Source organism: Stomoxys calcitrans, chromosome 1, assembly GCF_963082655.1.
Source record: "Stomoxys calcitrans chromosome 1, idStoCalc2.1, whole genome shotgun sequence".
Classification (NCBI taxonomy): domain Eukaryota; kingdom Metazoa; phylum Arthropoda; class Insecta; order Diptera; family Muscidae; genus Stomoxys; species Stomoxys calcitrans.
In genome coordinates, this window is record NC_081552.1 from 125342216 (window position 1) to 125360446 (window position 18231).

Genomic DNA, 18231 nt, shown 5'->3' on the forward strand with positions numbered 1-18231 from the left:
TTCGAGTTCGCAAATTCAACTGAAGATATAAAACTCTCTATAAAGCACGTGGATAAAGATCGGGTTAATTTCTAGCTTTCGTGAAGCACGAATTGTTTTACTTGATCTTCGTTCAATGAGCTCAAAACACTATTGGCATACACAACCGCTGATCAGAAGCAATATGGATGCAAAACAAATTCGTCTTTACCATATTTTGAAGCCATGTTTCATGCATACCCTATGTAATAGATTACTGCACAAAAGTATGTTAAAACCATATTTTTTGTAAATTTTTTTAAGAATACTACTTTACATTTTATTATATTGTAGTTTCATGCATACTTATTGAGCCTTCAAAATGCGCATTAGTATTCTAGAATATTTTCGTATTGCTTCCAAGACAGGAACAATTTTTGCTGGGTAGGTTTATAACAGTTCTGTAAAGGAAATCTGTCAAATAAATCTATTTAAAACATACATTAAGTTTTGTGAATACCGGTATTTTTGTAAAAGTTAATGTTTTATGTGCTCCACAGATTTTGGGATGGATGAATACAAGCATTACTTACCCAGCGTTATAGCCTTGCGTAATGAACTATCATAAATGCATTCGGTTATGAGTCTGTCACCTGGCATTGCCTGCACGGGAGTCGATAAACGGCGGAAGTCCTGATAGAAGGCATCAACATTACTATCGTGTGCTATTGGTGGCATTTCCTCGTTTTGCCGAATCTAAAATAGGATTTAATGGTTGATTGTTAAAACTTCTTTTAGATATAGAATTTTCAATGAGCTAGAATATTTCATGGGTATAATGCATGAGTATGTACAGCAATATCATACTTTCGGGTAAAAACATTAGTATAAAAGTTGCATTGTTTCCTGTCCTCCAGCTTGCAATAGGCAATGTAAACATAGACACTTATAAAGGGTGATTTTTTTTAGCTATTACCGTTCTGGCAACACTAGTTCATTGTCAAATATCTTTAATTTGGTCTATAATTAAACAATGTATCCTTGGAATATTTATTTTCGACAATTATAGAGCTTTTAGTGAAATACCATGCTACGAAAATAGTATATCGCTTGACTAACAGTTTAACAATATAAGTGCCTTTATCTGAATACCATATGATCTTTATTGGTCTATTGGTCTACGAATTTAAGTTTCGATGTAAGGTGTACTCCATTCTTAAAATACTTTATTTCAGCATGATATTCTCATGATATCTGATTTAGGGGTGTTTTCGGAGTTGAGGTGGTCCCCCAGACACTTGGCCCTGAAAAAATATCAGCATAGTGCTCTTCTTTCAAATACCATTTATTTAAACCCCATATTGCCATTAGTTTACGGGAGTTTACACGATGAGGCGTCCCCCAAACATATGGCCCCAAAATAGGTTATCTAATTCGTTTTCTAATCTCAAATACCTTTCGTTCGAGCCACATATTGGCATGGTCGAACAATTTTTACCCTTTGGGGTCTGTTTTGGGAAAGGGGTGATGCCCTAAGTATATGGTCCTACATTTGGATATCAAATTCGTATTCTACTCCCAAATACCTTTATTTGAGCCCCATATTGCGATGGTCACTAAAAAATTGCTGTTTGTATTTTGGAAAAGGGGTAGACCCCCAGAAAATTGGTCCCGAAAATGAATGTCAATTCTTGCTCTACCCCCCAAAACCTTTCATTTAAGCTCCGCCTTGGCATGGTCGGTAAATATGCCCGATTTAGGGGTGTTTTGGGGATTGGAAAATCCCTAAACCCGGAAAATATATCAGAAACGTGCTTGCTCTATTCTCATATATTGGTATTTAAACCCCATATTGCCATTGGCCTTAAAAATTGGATATCCCATTCGTTTTCTAATCTCATTTAAACTCCTGCGAAAGTCAGCAAATATGTTCGGCTGGGATATTGGCCCTAAATATTATAAATATTTAGTACCACTCTCTTTAAAACCCAAATTGTCTTGGTGAGCAAATAAGTCCTATTTGGGGGTTGTTATGCTGGTGGGACGTCCCTAATGTTGGTATCAAATACGTGGGGAGTTTGTCCCTAATGTTGGTATCAAATATGTGGTCTACTCGCAAATACCTTTAGTTTGAACCCCATATTTCCATTGTCGGCAAACATGACCGGCTTGGGGGGTGTTATGGGTGGAGTGGCCCCATAGACACTTTTCCCAAATATTGATATCAGATTCGTGCTTTACTCCCAAAGACCTTTCATTTGAGCCCCATATTGCTTTGGCCGTAAATTTGTCCCCTTTCGGGGATGTTTTTTGTGAGAGGCGGCCCCCAAACACTTTGTCCAATGTTTGGATATCAGATTCGAATTCTACACTCAAATACCTTTTATTTAAGCCCCATATTCCCATGGTCAGTTAATATGTCCTGTTTGGGGGGTGTTTTGGGGAAGGGGTGGACCCCCAGATACGTGGCCCCACATATGGATATTAGATTCGTATTCTACTCGTTAATACCTTTCATTTGAGTCCCATATTGCCATGATCGGTTGGGGGGGTCTTTTGGGGTGCTTCTCCGTAGCATCAATTGGATATCAGATATGTTTTCTTATCCTAAATACCTTTAATTTGAGTCCCATATTGTCGTGATTGGGTGGGCCCCCTAGGTACCCCATCCGACACAAAATTTCGCTTAAATCGCACCACCCATCTCCAAGATCTAAAAATTAGGGTAAGGGGGAGGGACCGCCCCCTTCAGATTAAGTACCCTATTTTCACCATGGGGCCATTATGCACCATCTGTGAAAATTTCAAGAAAATCGGTTCAGCCGTTTCTTTTTTTTTTTTTTTGTAAATAATTTTTATTTAGATGAGAATTCATTACAATTTGTGCCTCGCGAAGCCTAAGGCTTGTTAGCAAGGAGATACAATGTAAAAGTGCAAAATTCGTAGTACTAAATTAAATACATAATTAAACACTACAGATTAGAATTATTAGGTAATTATAAGGTATTATAAGGTAATCTTTTACAAAGGAATTTAAAAAATTTAGTTTATTTCTGAGTCTATGAAGAACATACAAACGAACAAACAAACAAACAAACAACCGAACAAATAAACAAACAAACAAATAAAAAACAAACAAGCAAACAAACAAACAAACAAACAAACAAACAAACAAACAAATAAACAAACAAACAAACAAACAAACAAACAAACAAACAAACAAACAAACAAACAAACAAACAAACAAACAAACAAACAAACAAACAAACAAACAAACAAACAAACAAACAAACAAACAAACAAACAAACAAACAAACACAAACAAACAAACAAACAAACAAACAAACAAACAAACAAACAAACAAACAAACAAACAAACAAACAAACAAACAAACAAACAAACAAACAAACAAACAAACAAACAAACAAACAAACAAACAAACAAACAAACAAACAAACAAACAAACAAACAAATTCTACGACGACTCATCCCTATTGCCAATAAATCATCAATACAACACAAGAAGACGCGCAGAAGGAAGATACAATGTACCCAGATTCAACAATAAATATGGGAAAAATACAATAGATATACAATTGCCTTCTATATTAAATGCGATACAGCCTCATGTCCTCTGTTTACAAAATAGATTTAAAAGGAAAAATGAAATTAAGAAATTCTTTATTAACTCGCAATGAAGCGAATAAACTAAATTGTTTAAATTCCTTTGTAAAAGATTACCTTATAATACTTTGTTTTCCAATGTTATCTAACGTGTAATGTTTCATTATGTATTTAATTTAGTACTACGAATTTTACACTTTTACATTGTATATCCTTGCTAACAAGCCTAAGGCTTCGCGAGGCACAAATTGTAATGAATTCTCATCATAATAAAAATTATTTACATTACATTACATTACAAATTTTCTTAAATAAAAAATATTTGGCCAAAATTTAAAAAAAAAAAAACAAACAAACAAACTAACAAACAAACAAACAAGTAAAAGCGTGCTAAGTTCGGCCGGGCCGAATCTTATATACCCTCCACCATGGATCGCATTTGTCGAGTTCTTTTCCCGGCATCTCTTCTTAGGCAAAAAAAGGATATAAGAAAAGATTTGCTCTGCTATTAGAGCAAGACCTGGAGACCTGTGTAAAATGTCAGCCAATTCGAATAAGAATTGCGCTCTTTGTGAGCTCAAAAAGTAAAATAAAGAGATCGATTTATATGGGATCTGTATCGGGCTATTGACCGATTCAGACCATAATAAACACGTATGTTGATGGTCATGAAAGAATCCGTCGTACAAAATTTCAGGCAAATCGGATAATAATTGCGACCTCTAGAGGCTCAAGAAGTCAAGATCCCAGATCGGTTTATATGGCAGCTATATCAGGTTATGAACAGACTTGTACTTTATTTGACACAGTTGTTGAAAGTAACAATACAAAACGTCTTGCGAAATTTCAGCCAAATCGGATAGGAATTGCGCCCTCTAGAAGCTCAAGAAGTCAAGTCCCCAGATCTGTTTATATGACAGCTATATCAGGTTATGAACCGATTTGAACCATACTTGGCACAGTTGTTGGATATCATAACGAAATACTTCGTGCAAAAATTCATTCAAATTGGATAAGAATTGCGCCCTCTAGAGGCCCAAGAAGTCAAGACCCAAGATCGGTTTATATGACAGCTATATAAGGTTATGGACCGATTTGAACCATACTTGGCACAGTTGTTGGATACCGTAACAAAACACGTCGTGAGAAATTTCTTTCCAATCGGATAAGAATTGCGCACGCTAGAGGCTCAAGAAGTCAAGACCCCAGATCGGTTTATATGGCAACTATATCAGGTTATGGACCGATATAATAACGAAACACGTCGTGCAAAATTTCATTCCAATCGGATAAGAATTGCGCTCTCTAGAGGCTCAAGAAGTCAAGACCCAAGATCGGTTTATATGGCAGCTATATCAGGTTATAAACCGATTTGAACCATACTTGGCAATGTTGTTGGATATCATAGCAAAACACGTCGTGCAAAATTTCATTCCAATCGGATAAGAATTGCGCACTCTAGAGGCTCAAGAAGTCAAGACCCAAGATCGGTTTATATGGCAGCTATATCAAAACATGGGCCGATATGGCCCATTTACAATACCAACCGACCTACACTAATAAGAAGTATTTGTGCAAAATTTCAAGCGGCTAGCTTTACTCCTTCGGAAGTTAGCGTGCTTTCGACAGACAGACGGACGGACGGACGGACATGGCTAGATAGACATACAATTTCACGACGATCAAGAATATATATACTTTATGGGGTCTCAGACGAATATTTCGAGTAGTTACAATCAGAATGACGAAATTAGTATACCCCCCATCTTATGGTGGAGGGTATAACAATACATCCAGAAAAAGTCACCGTCTGGTGCGATTTATGGGCTGGTGGCATCGTTGGACCGTCCTACTTCAAGAATGATGCGAATCGGAATTGTTAATGGTGAGAACTACCGTGATATGATATACAACTTTTTTTCCAAAATGCAAGAGCTTGACTTGCATGACATGTGGTTTCAATAAGAAGGTTTCACATGCCAAACAGCACGCGTAACAATGGACTTATTGAGAGACAAATTCGATGAACATATAATTTCACGTTCGGGACCGGTCAATTGGCCGGTTAGATCGTGCGATTTAACACCTTTAGACAATTTTTTGTGGGACTATGTTAGAGCTCATGTCAATGCAGACAAGCACGCTTCAATTGACGCATTGGAAGACAACATTCGTTGGATACAGGCCGAAGTGATGGAAAGAGTGTGCCAAAATTGGACAAAGGAGGTGCAGTCACAGTCAACATTTGCATGAAACTTTAAAATAATGATACTATCCTTAAATTTAATGTCCTATTTACTAACGGATACGACCACCAGTTTCAAAATACGATCAGTAATTGATTCTTATTTTACTTTGCAGATGACTAACTACAATAATTATAAGTTTTTGAAAAAAAATTTACGTAGCATCTTAGCCCAAAATACTAAACATTTAAGGACGCACCTATTTGTATGGCTATTTTGCCTAACTTTTGACGATATTTTAACCTTAGTTTTAGTAGTTGGAAAATTTCTCATCTACAATTCAATTTTAACCGTTAAGTAGAGCGGACGTATATTAATTTTGCTCTTCAGGAGTAGACTAAAAAGATACCTGTAGTCGAGCAAGCGCACAACTAGTCGCCAGACTAATTAATGAGGGAGATACGGAAAACCAGAAGGATGCACAGTTCGTTCCCAGCTTTTAAGTAAAGGTGGTGTTTCCGACTCAGATTCCGACAGAGACAGTCATCGCAACCGAATAGAGGACAGCGGGATGACGGCAGTAGTCAGCATTGCCTCTGCTACGCTTACAAGAAGACCGAGAAAGCAATCTGGGACACGATGAAGGAGATAGAGGAGTATGCAGGCAGCGCAATTGGGCGAAAGCGCAGGATGCTGAAAGAAATGGAACTGGCATTCCAAGCACTTGGACGGAAACTGGGAAGAGAATCAGAACTCCCGCCTAAGACCATAACACTGCTAAGACGCTGAAGAAGAAAGAGAGCTCTCTGCTTTCAAGTACTCTGGGAAGGCCAGGCCATCCCTCCCGTAATGGAGAATACAGACAGTGTCCTGCGGAGGGCCACAAAGTCTTCATGGAAGACTGTGACTTCCAAAAGGATGCCACAGCCATCACGGATGAGGAAGATGGTCGCTGAAAAAGTAAGGAGCTGCCCTCTTATGCCAGAGTGGCAAGGAAGTACAACAGAGATCATTGGTCCCAAGTGAAGCATCTGGTAAACGAATAGAGGAGACATGTTACAGCTGCACTTTGCTTTAGCGGAGTGTATTAATACCGTCAAAAAGCTCGTTGGAAGTATCCACACTCCCTGAGGCGCACATCTCGACCTTGTGAGAAAGATCGACATCCTCCAGCTCAAAGGTCTTCATCAAGGATAAGGGCGGCGAATTCGCAACGGAACGCACGATGGAAGTCTTTAAGAAGCAACCAAAAGTTTGCCAAGGAGGAGAAGGAGGAAGGAACAGTCCTTGTAGTGGGAATTGATCAAGTCTCCATCACAAGTTTGGGTAAACTAAATGCATGGCGTACCTCGGGACCAAGGACGTCTTTTTCAAGATTGGGAAGACTATGATATGATAGGCAAGTATCTCAATATTGGGAGGACAGCCTAACGAATAGAGCCCCGATGTCGGACCCATCACCATCTTCAATATTCGGAAAACTAGGATAGGTAAAGATCCTAATATTGAAACATCAGCCAGCGCAGCGACAGGAATCTCAATGCAGCCTAGCGAAGAGCGAGCCAATGATGAGACCACCACCCACTCCCAAGAAGCCCATCTAATGATTAAGGTCATCCACATTAACCTCCACCGGGGCGAGGCAGCTACTCACGCTTCATATTGCAAGCGCAAGTTTCATATTGCCTTATTTCAGGAGTTATGAAACCATATCAACTACCAATTATTCTATGCTAACACTGGTACTCGTCCGAGGATAAAATTTGAATTACGTATTTTCCCCAGAGTTGTCAACGTCGGATGCACCGGTGAGACAGGGAGACGGTGGAGCATACCTGGCATAACTTTATCTGCCTTTCGACTATCCGACACCGCCACCCACTTCGGAGCTGCAACGGCTGGTGAGGAAAGCAAAACATGCGATGCAAACTCTCACCACATTTCGTGGGGTAGTACCAACACTAATAAGCGGGACAAAGCCCTGAGAGAGTTCTTGAATACTAACGACCTAATAACACTTAATATTGGTAACACCGCTACCTTTGTTAATAGGATTAGGGAAGAGGTATTAGATGTGACGATATGTTCCGAAAATCTGATCGATGAGGTTCAGGATTGGAGGTCTCCATGGAACACTCTTTCTATGACCATCCCTATATTAGGTTTAGAATAGCACGGCCAGCGCCGAATCCGATAAGCTTCCGGAATAAGTTGAAACCCAACTGGACAAAATTCGGAAGGCTACTCAAAAGAAGACTGGGGCAAGATAATGTAGATTGTCCAAGCATAGAAGACATTGACGAAAATGTCAACAGGAATACAACTGCACTGGGTCTTTCGAAGATAGTTGTCCTCTTCGGGGAAGGAAATCAGCCCAAGAAAAGCCCTGGATGACCGGGGAGATTCGCAATATTGGGAAAGAGGTCCGCAGACTTTTTAACAGAGCACGTCGTAGAAAGGCCGAAGTTTATTGGGATGTGTATTACAGACGGCTCAAGGAATACAATAAGATTACCAGAGCGTCAAAACGTGCCTCCTTGAAGCTTTTCTGTGAACAGGTCGTTAATGACGCCGCCAAGAAAAAAACTTTCTCTCAAAAACCTATGTCCAAACTGAAACGTTAGTAGACGACATGGGAGTGAGAGCATAGACAACGCAGCACATGTTGAGGCTTTTGATGAAAACAAATTTTCCACAGGATACAATGGGACTCATGGAGACACCAGAAACTTGGAATAATAATTGTTGTGTTTCTACAGGGGGAGGCATACTATCTGGCGTCCTATCTGCACAAAATTTTGGAATTGTGCCTGGGACTTGCATATACTCCGAAAGCCTGGTAGGAGGCAAGGGAGGTATTTACACCCATGCCCGACAAGGCAACTTATCCGCACACACTGGTGGTATGCATTCACATCGAGGGTGCTTTTATCAATGTGGGGACCGAAACACCGATCCAATCTTTCAACCAGTATCGGGTGGACCCAGTCCTTATAGACTGGATAAACCCTAGGGAACAGCTGTATAAATTGTGAGAACCATGATATTAACCATGTCAATCATGCCTGGCTCTCTGAGAAGATATTTATGCCAATCGTCGTAATGATATTATATCCTAGCCACTCCCGCACTTCCCTAATTGCTAGGATCTCCGCTTGATACACACTGCAGTGGTCGGGTAACCTTTCCGATATGACCAGTTCTAGATCTTCAGAGTAAACTCAAAGTCTATCTGGTCGTTTGGTTTTGAACCATCCGTATAGAAGTCTATATAACTTCAGTTACCAGGGATATCGTAGTTCCAATTGGTTTTATCAGGAATAGTGGTTCAGTACTTTTTCCAAAAAGCGGCTCAGATACATTACCAAAGAGAAAGCTCCCTTAACCTCACGGCAGTGGTCGCTGCAATTTGTCTAGCCACAAGGTCCAGAAGCATGAGATGTAGCATTAAATCCAGTGCATCAGATGGTGTCGTCCTCAGTGCGGCTGTGATGTACAAACAAGCCATCCTTTGGATCCGGTTAAGTATTGAGCAGTAGGTGGACTTTTGAAGCGCCCTCCACCAGACCACAACACTTTATAGCATTATAGATCTGACAATTGCAGTTTATACCCAATGCATGACACGCGTCTTAAAACCCCATTTTTTACCAATGGCAGGTGTATAGGGCAAGAGTTGCCTTTCTTGCCCTTTCCAAAATGTTGGATATGAAGTTCAATTTCCTGTCCAGCAAAACACCCAGGTATTTTGCGCTTTCTGTAAATGGAACATTCCCTCCTCCCAAGGAGACGTTTTGCACTGTAGGCAACTTGTATCACCTGCTGAAAAGAACTATCTGTCTTGCACGGATTTATGCCTGACCAGTTTCGGTAGCCCACTACGCTGTTGCACGTAGAGCTTCCAGAGGTATATCTCTTAGAGTGCTGGGAAACTATCACCTAACCCCAATTTCATCATACGCGACCACTTTTATGCCTTTTTCTTCCAGAGACAATAATATTATAACGTTAAGCGGTATATTCCAAAGTAGAGGAGACAGTACACCTTCCTTGACAGCGAGAGAACCCTCCATGTCGCCGACTAGTTCATGAACGGCTGTTTCATTGGATTTCCTATATGCATGGTGCTGTCGCGACTTAGCCCAACCAGCTCTGCGGTCTACCATGCCGGTCGCTGTTTGCCCCTTGGCTTGGTACTAGGGCATGCTGACACAAACGAGTCATTCAGGGCTTTCGTGATCCGCTTGACCACAATGTCTATATCTTCCGTAGTTTCCACTTTCTTTTCTGGACTATAAGGGATTGAATTGCAGAATTTGTGCCGAAATTTATTCCAATCTGCTTTTCTTCTGTTTAGCCGAGGGACCATTTCTGCAGTATTTTCTCCAAGGCTGAAACTAATATAACGATGATCAGAGAAGTTGTAGTCACTCAACACTTCCCAGTCGCATATTCTTGCGCTTATATTTTCCGATACAAACGTAACATCTAGTACCTCCTGCCAGTACCTGGTAATAAAGATCGGACGCCAGATTGCAGCTTATAATATTTTCAATAAGCTGCTCATCTCAATCGTTGACATTCAAACTTCCCATATCTGGTAATGTGCATAAGCATCACTTTCTACAATGAGGCTTTTCTTCCCTACAGAAGCAGCTTCAACCAGCGACTTAAAGTTTGAAGGCGGCATCTCTAAATCGTGTGCCATATATAGGGATACCAGCCAGTAATGAGACTTGTTTATTTCAAGGCTGTCTATTACTAAATATTCAGTGCTTCGCGACGGAAGAAGAACAAGTAAAAAGGCGTTTAGTTCGGCCGGTCCGAACTTTTGGATACCTACCACCTCCGGTATATATGTAAATCAGCTTCCATCAAAATCCGGTGAAAATTGCGTACCTTATGTCCCATAGCAGTTATATCGAAATATGTTCCGATTTGGACCAACTACTAATAACTACAAGTCATTGTTCAATTGTGTATAACAAAATATTAATCTTTTTAGTAGCTATATCTAAAAATAAACTGATCTGAACCATTTACGACACAGATGTCGAAAAACCTAACATAAGTCAGTGTGTCAAATTTCAGTGAAATCGGATTATAAATGCGCCTTTTATGGGGCCAAGACTTTAAATCGAGTGATCGGTCTACATGGCAGTTATATCCAAATCTGCACCGATTTGGGCTAAGTTGCAGAAAAATGTCGAAGAGTCTAACACAACGCACTGTCCCAAATTTCAGCGAAATCGGACAATAAATGCGCCTTTTATGGCCCCAAAACCTAAAACCGAGAGATCGGTCTATTTGGCAGCTATATCCAAATCTGGAGCGATATGTACCATATTGCAGAAGTATCTCTAGGGGTATAACTTAACTCACTGTCCCAAATTTCAGCGACATCGGGCAATAAATGCGCCTTTCATGGGCCCAAAACCTTAAATCGAGAGTTCGGTCTATATGTCAGCTATATCCAAATCTGAAGGATGTCGAAGGGCGTAACACAACTCACTGTCCTAAGTGTGAACAAAATCGGATAATAAATGTGGCTTTTATGGGCCTAAGACCCTAAATAGGAGAATCGGTCTATATGGGAGCTATATCCAAATCTGGACCGATCTGAGCCAAATTGACGAAGGATGTCGAAGGGTCTAACACAACTTACTGTCTTAAATTTCCACAAAATTGGATAATAAATGTGGCTTTTATGGGCCTAAGACCCAAAATCGCCCGATCGGTCTATATGGGGCTATATCAAGATATAGTCTGATATAACCCATCTTCGAACTTTACCTGCTTATGGACAAAAAGAAGAACCTGTGGAAAATTTCAGCTCAATATCTCTATTTTAAAGACTGTAGCGTGATTTCAACACACAAAGGGACTGACGGACGGACATGTCTAGATCGTCTTAGATTTTTACGCTGATCAAGAATATATATACTTTATAGGGTCGGAAAATGATATTTCGATGTGTTGCAAACGAAATGACAAAATGAATATACCCCCATCTTTCGGTGGTGGATATAAAAACATTTACACTACCCCGTGCCCTTAATAAGTTTAAATCCCGGATTTCTTAGTCCACGTACCATTCCTCCACACACTCATGATTCCTGGATAAGAACCACGTCAAATCCCCCTGCCATCAGGAGGACCTTTAGTGCCGCCGAAGCGGCCTTACAATGATGGAAAATTATCTGTAGTCTTCTGATTCTGTACCATAGTCTTCTGGTGCGAATGATCCTAAGACTCTCACTAATAGGGAGAGATTAGCTAAATTGCTCTGGGAATTTGCTGTACAGGCTACCCCAAAGACTACACGTCTAGATTCGGAAACTGCACCGCAGTGAGCCAAAAGGCTGCGGTCACCTGGAGGGCATCCCATGCCTAAAAGAACTAGGGCGAACAACAGTGAGATGGGTTCAAGAACCTTTGCTAATGTCGCTAGGGACAGTTTGCTGATGGCAATTGTCGACAAGGGAGAAGAACAGGGATGCATATCTAGGAATAATTGGAGTGGGATAGTCAATGGACGGTCATCAGTATACTTCGATGTCCTGAAAAAATTTCTTGGGTCTCCTATAGTTTATGACGATGCAGGCTGGTATCGGGGCCAATACAGACTTATTGCCTTCGGGGACCAACGCTTAATTGAAATGTATCGTTGTGCGCTAAGAAAGATTGGTGAGATCTGGCCAGGGGCAGCACTAGATTTAGTCAAGAAGGAAGATATTTCTTCTCGACCAGTGGCGCATGCTTGAATACTAAGAATTCCCTCAGATCCTGAATCGAAACTTGGAACACTAAGGTAATATAATCCCAATCTCTCAACCACCAACTGGAAGATTGGATGAGCCTGATGGTGACTCAAATCAGGCTGTCTCGCAGACCTAAACAAGTCTGAAGGGGTTGTATCCTACGGATTAAACAAGTTGAGACTGAATGTCTATAGAAGCTGTGGGGTTAGGGAATCAGGAGACGACTCGGCAGTTGTTTCTGAACACTTGCCAGAGGAACTATCGACCACATCACTAAAGTCTGGCGGATTGCAGGAGACAGAAAATCGCCCTGCCACAATCGAGACAAGCGGGGATGGCATCGAAACGTAATGCGACAAGCCTTGTGTGGGTGGGTCACAAAGTTGGACTGGGCTCAAAGTATGCGCCAGCGGGGAAGCACGGAACTCAAAAAGTACTATGACAGCAGCAGCTAGTGAAGCATCTAAGGAGAAATCGTTCACACCGTAAGTGTCCAGGATCCTGAGGAAGAGTGGTTCCACAGCTTTCCACCTGATGGCAGGGGGATTTGCCGTGGTTCTTATCCGGGAACCATGAGTGTGTGGAGGAATGGTTCGTGGACTAAGAATTCCGGGATTTACACTTCACAAGGGTACGGGGAACAGGAGACACAGAGCCTGTATTCTTGCAAAGAGAAGTTGAAATGTTTTTCTTTTTCGGTCGCTAAGTACAGAAGATTTAGTAGTAGCCAACCTTGAAATAATCAAGTCTCATTACTGGCTGGCTTCCCTATATATGGAACACGATTCAGAGATGTTGCCTACAAACCTTAAGTCGCTGGTTGAAGACGCTTCTGTAGCGAAGAAAAACGTCATTGTAGGAAGTGATGCTAATGCACATCACCAGATATGTGGAAGTTCGGATGCCAAAAAAGGGGTGAGCTGCTTATTGAATATATTATAAGTTGCAATCTGGCGACCGACCTTTATTACCAGGAATAGGCAGGAGGTACTACATATTAAGTTTGTATCGGAAGATATAAGCGCAAGAATATGCGACTGGGAAGTGTTGGATGACCACTGTTTCTCTGATCATCGTTATATTAGTTTCAGCCTTGGAGAAAATACCGCCTACGGTTTATCCAGTCTCCAAGGACCGAGTCCACCCGGTTCTGGGCTAAGGAGTAGATCAGTGTGTCGGTCCGCACATTGTTAAAAGCCCCCTCGATGTCAATGCATACCGTGGCGATAAAATGCCCCCTGAGGCGCGTCCTGTGCCACTTTCTCCCTTATATTTATGCCATTGGACACACAATTTATCCACCTGTTCCTTAGAATATGGTTTATCCAGCATCTGATACTGGTCTAAGGATTGGATCAATGTGTCGCTCCGCACATTGTTAAAAGGCCCCTCGATGTCAATGCATACCGCCAGTGTGTACGATTTGGCATCGAACGAATCTTCTATTTTATGCTAAACGAACTTTCCTTGTCATAGGCATGCTGTTTGTATTTGAGCAGTTCGCTGGATGTCATACTCTTTATCATGGTATTCACAATACGTTCCATGGTTTTGAGTAGATAGGACGTAAGGCTTATGGGACTGTAGGCCTTTGGTGTCGCATAACTTGTCATGCCTGTCTTAGGTATAAACACCACCCATGCCTCCTGCCAGGCTTTTGGAGTATATGGAAGTCCTAGATACGCTGTGAAAATTTTGGCCAGACGAGGCGTCAAATAGTCTGCCTCTTTCTGCAGTAACCACCGAAATAAACCATCAGGTCCAGGTGACTTAAATGGTTGGAAGCTCCTCAACGATTTCTTCATAAATTCCGTTGTTATAAACCTTCGATCAACGTCATTATTCCAAGATTCCGGTGCCTCCGTGAGTCGCGTCGTATCCTGTGGAAATGGGTTTTCATCAAAAGCCTCAACATGTCCTCCGTTGTCTCTGCTCTAACTCCCATATCGTCTACTAAAGTTTCAGTTTGGACATGGGTTTTTGAGAGAAACTTTTTTTATTCTTGGCGGCGTCATTAACGCTATCGACATGTTTGCAGAAAAGCTTCCAGGAGGCACATTTTTCCGCTCTTGCAATCCTATTGCATTCTTTGAGCCGTATGTAATACACATTACAATAAACTTCCGCTTTTTTACAACGTGCTCTGTTAAAAAGTCTGCGGATCTCTTTCCCAATATTGCGAATCTCCCCGGTCATCCAGGGTTTTTCGTGGGCTGATTTCCTTTCCCGAAGAGGACAACTATCTTCGAAGGATCCCACCAGTACAGTCGTAATCCTGTTGACATTGTCGTCAATCTCTTCTATGCTTAGACAATCTAAATTATCTTACCCATGTCTTCTTCTGAGTAGCCTTCCGAATTTTGTCCAGTCGGTCTTCAACTTATTCCGGAAGCTTATCGGATTCGGCGCTGGCCATGCTATTTTAAACCTAATGTAGCGATGGTCAGAGAAAGAGTGTTCCATGGAGACCCTCCAATCCTGAACCTCATCGATCAGAGTTTCGGAACATGTCGTCACATTTAATACCTTCTCCCTAATCCTATTAACAAAGGTAGCGGTGTTACCAATATTAAGTGTTATTAGGTCGTTAGTATTCAAGAACTTTGCCAGGGCTTGGCCCCGCTTAGTGTTGGTGCTACCCCACGAAATGTGGTTAGAGTTCGCATCGCACCCTATTAGTATCTCGTTTTCTGTCTGTTTTGTTTTCCTCACCAGCCGTTGCTGCTCCAACGTGGGTGGCGGTGTCGGAGAGTCGAAATGCAGATAAAGTGATGCCAGATATGCTCCACCATCTCCCTGTCTCACCACTGTTGCATCCGACGTTGACAACTCTGGGGAAAATTAATAATACAAATTTCTTTTACAAATAACGTCGGCCGAGTACCAGTGATAGCATAGAATAATTGGTAGTTGATATGGTTTAGTCCAGAGACTTTGTTCCGGGTCGTCCATGGCTCCTAAATTAAGGCAACATGAATCTTGCCCTTGCTGATCTTCTCCATCAGAGCGTGTGTAGCATTCTCGCTCCGGTGGAGGTTTATCTGGATTACCTCAATCATTGGTCCTCCAGTAAATGGGCATCTTGGGAGTAGGTGATGATCTCATCGTCTGCTCCCTGTTCTTTAGACTGCATTGACTTTCCTGTCACTGCTTTGCCTGATGTCATCGTTTTAGGTTCATTGCGTAGTCTAGTCTTCCGACTTTTTATAAAGTCGGTAATGGTTCCATCGTCGGGTCCCTGTTCGTTAAGCTTTATTGGGTTTCCATTCTGCCTGGTGTTTCAATACTAGGATCTTTGCCTATCTTAGCCTTCCAAATCGTAGATAAATGGGCTTCTTGGAAGTAGGTGATGTTACCATCATCGGCTCCCTGTTCGTTGGGTTGCACTGAGTCTCTTGTAGCTGCGCTGCTTATATTTCAATATTATGATTTTTACCTATCCCAGTATTCCGAATCTTTAAGTCGGTGATGGATCTGTTGTCGGGTTCCTGTTTGTTAGGCTGTGTTGGGCCTCTCGCCACTGCACTGCCTGATATTTTAGTATTAGGATCATTGCTTCCCCTTGTCTTTCCAATATTGAGAGATGTCGTGATTGTTTCGTTGTCGGCCCTTTGTTTGTTGGACGGTGCCACTGCCACTTCAAGGCTTGGTGTCGCAGAATGAAAATTTCTGCCTTTTCTAGTCTTCCCAATCTTCAAAAAGACAGCTTTGCTCCCATAGTGCGCCATGACTTTAGTCTTAGCCAAACTTTTCACGGAGACTTGATCAAAGCCAACCACAAAGTGAGTTCCTTCCTCCTTCTCCTCCCTGTGGAAGACCTCCCACTTCTCTACGACCAAACCTTGGTTTTGCTTGGCCAAGACTTTAAATCGAGAAATCGGTTTATATGGCAGCTATATGCAACTCTTGATCGATCTAGACCAAATTACAGAAATATGTGGAGGGGCTTAACTTAACTCTTTGTCCCAAATTTCGGCAACATCGGACAATAAATACGCTTTTTTTTGCCCCAAAACCTTAAACCGAGAGAACGGTCTATATGGCAGCTATATCCAAATCTGGACCGATCTATGCCAAATTGACGGAGGTTGTTGAAGGGCCTAATACAACTCACTGTCCCAAATTTTCTCAAAATCGGGTAATAAATGTGGCTTTTATGGGCCTAAGACCCTAAATTGGAGAATCGGTCTATATGGCAGCTATATCCAAATCTGAACCGATCGGAGGATCGGTCTATATGGCAGCTATATCAAAATCTAAACCGATCTGAGCCATATTGACGGAAGATGTCGAAGGGCCTAAGGCAACTCACTGTCCCGAATTTCAGCATAATCGGATATTAAATGTGGCTTTTGTGGGCCTAAGACCCTAAATTGGAGGATCGGGCTATATGGCAGCTATATCCAAATCTGAACCGATCTGGGCCAAATTGACGGAGGATGTCGAGGGGCCTATCATAACTCACTGTCCCAAATTTAAGCAAAATCGGATAATAAATGTGGCCTTTATTGGCCTAAGACCCTAAATCGGCGGATCGGTCTATATGGGGGCTATATCACGATAAAGTCCTATATAGCCCATCTTCGAACTTAACCTGCTTATAGACAAAAATAGAACCTGTGGAAAATTTCAGCTCAATATCTCTATTTTTGAAGACTGTAGCGTGATTTCAACAGACATACGGACAGACGTACGGACATATCTAGATCGTCTTAGATTTTTACGCTGATCAAGAATATATATACTTTATAGGGTCGGAAATGGATATTTCGATGTGTTGCAAACGGAATGACAAAATGAATATACCCCCATCCGTCGGTGGTGGGTATAAAAAAGTATATTTGATTAGAGTTCATTCTAAGTTTTATTAAAAATGCATTTACTTTCTTTTAAAAAATCCGCAATTACTTTTTGGGCAACCCAAAATTTAGACCAATATTTAGACCAATCACGACAATATGGGACTCAAATGAAAGGTATTAAGGATAAGAAAACGTATCTGATATCTAATTGTCGGACAAAGTGGTAGGGGGACCACCCCAAGCTCCAAGACACCCCTAAATCGGACATATTTACTGACCATGGCAATATGTGACTCAAATGAAAGGTATTCGCGTGTAGAATACGAATCTGATATCCAAATGTAGGACCACGTTTCTGGGGGTCCACCCCTTCCCAAAACACCCCCCAAACTGGTCTTATTTACTGACCATGGCAATATGGGGCTTAAATAAATGGTAATTGAATGTACAAAACGAATCTGATATCCAAATATGGGACCAAGTGTTTGGGGGGTCTCCTCTCACCAAGAACATGCCCCAAAGGGGACAAATTTAAGACCATAGCAATATGGGGTTCAAATGAAAGGTCTTTGGGAGTAAAGCACGAATACGATATCAATATTTGGGAAAAGTGTCTATGGGACCATCCCACCCCCACGACATCACCCAAATACCAAGTATTTTCTGACTATTGCAATATGAGGCTCAAATAAGAGGGTTTTTAAAGTGGAACACGAATCCGATATATATTTTCAAGGCCAACTCACTGAGTGGACCAAAACACCTCCCAAGCCGTTAATTTTTGCCGACTATGGAAATATGGGGCTCAAATTAAAGGTTTGTGGGAGTAGTATCTGATATCTGATATCAACATTAAGGGCCAACTGTCTAGCGGACGTCCCACCACCATAACAACCCCC

At 41.4% G+C, this 18231-nt stretch overlaps 1 protein-coding gene across 1 annotated transcript in view; it reads right to left on the reverse strand.

The window, feature by feature from the left end:
• The window catches only part of LOC106095163 (MOXD1 homolog 2-like), a 600098-nt gene that overhangs the window by 368441 nt on the left and 213426 nt on the right, over positions 1-18231 (reverse strand). Inside the window, exon 6 of the mRNA XM_059366963.1 lies at positions 552-714. Coding sequence (XP_059222946.1) covers positions 552-714 — 163 coding nt within the window. The remainder of the gene's footprint in view (positions 1-551; positions 715-18231) is intronic.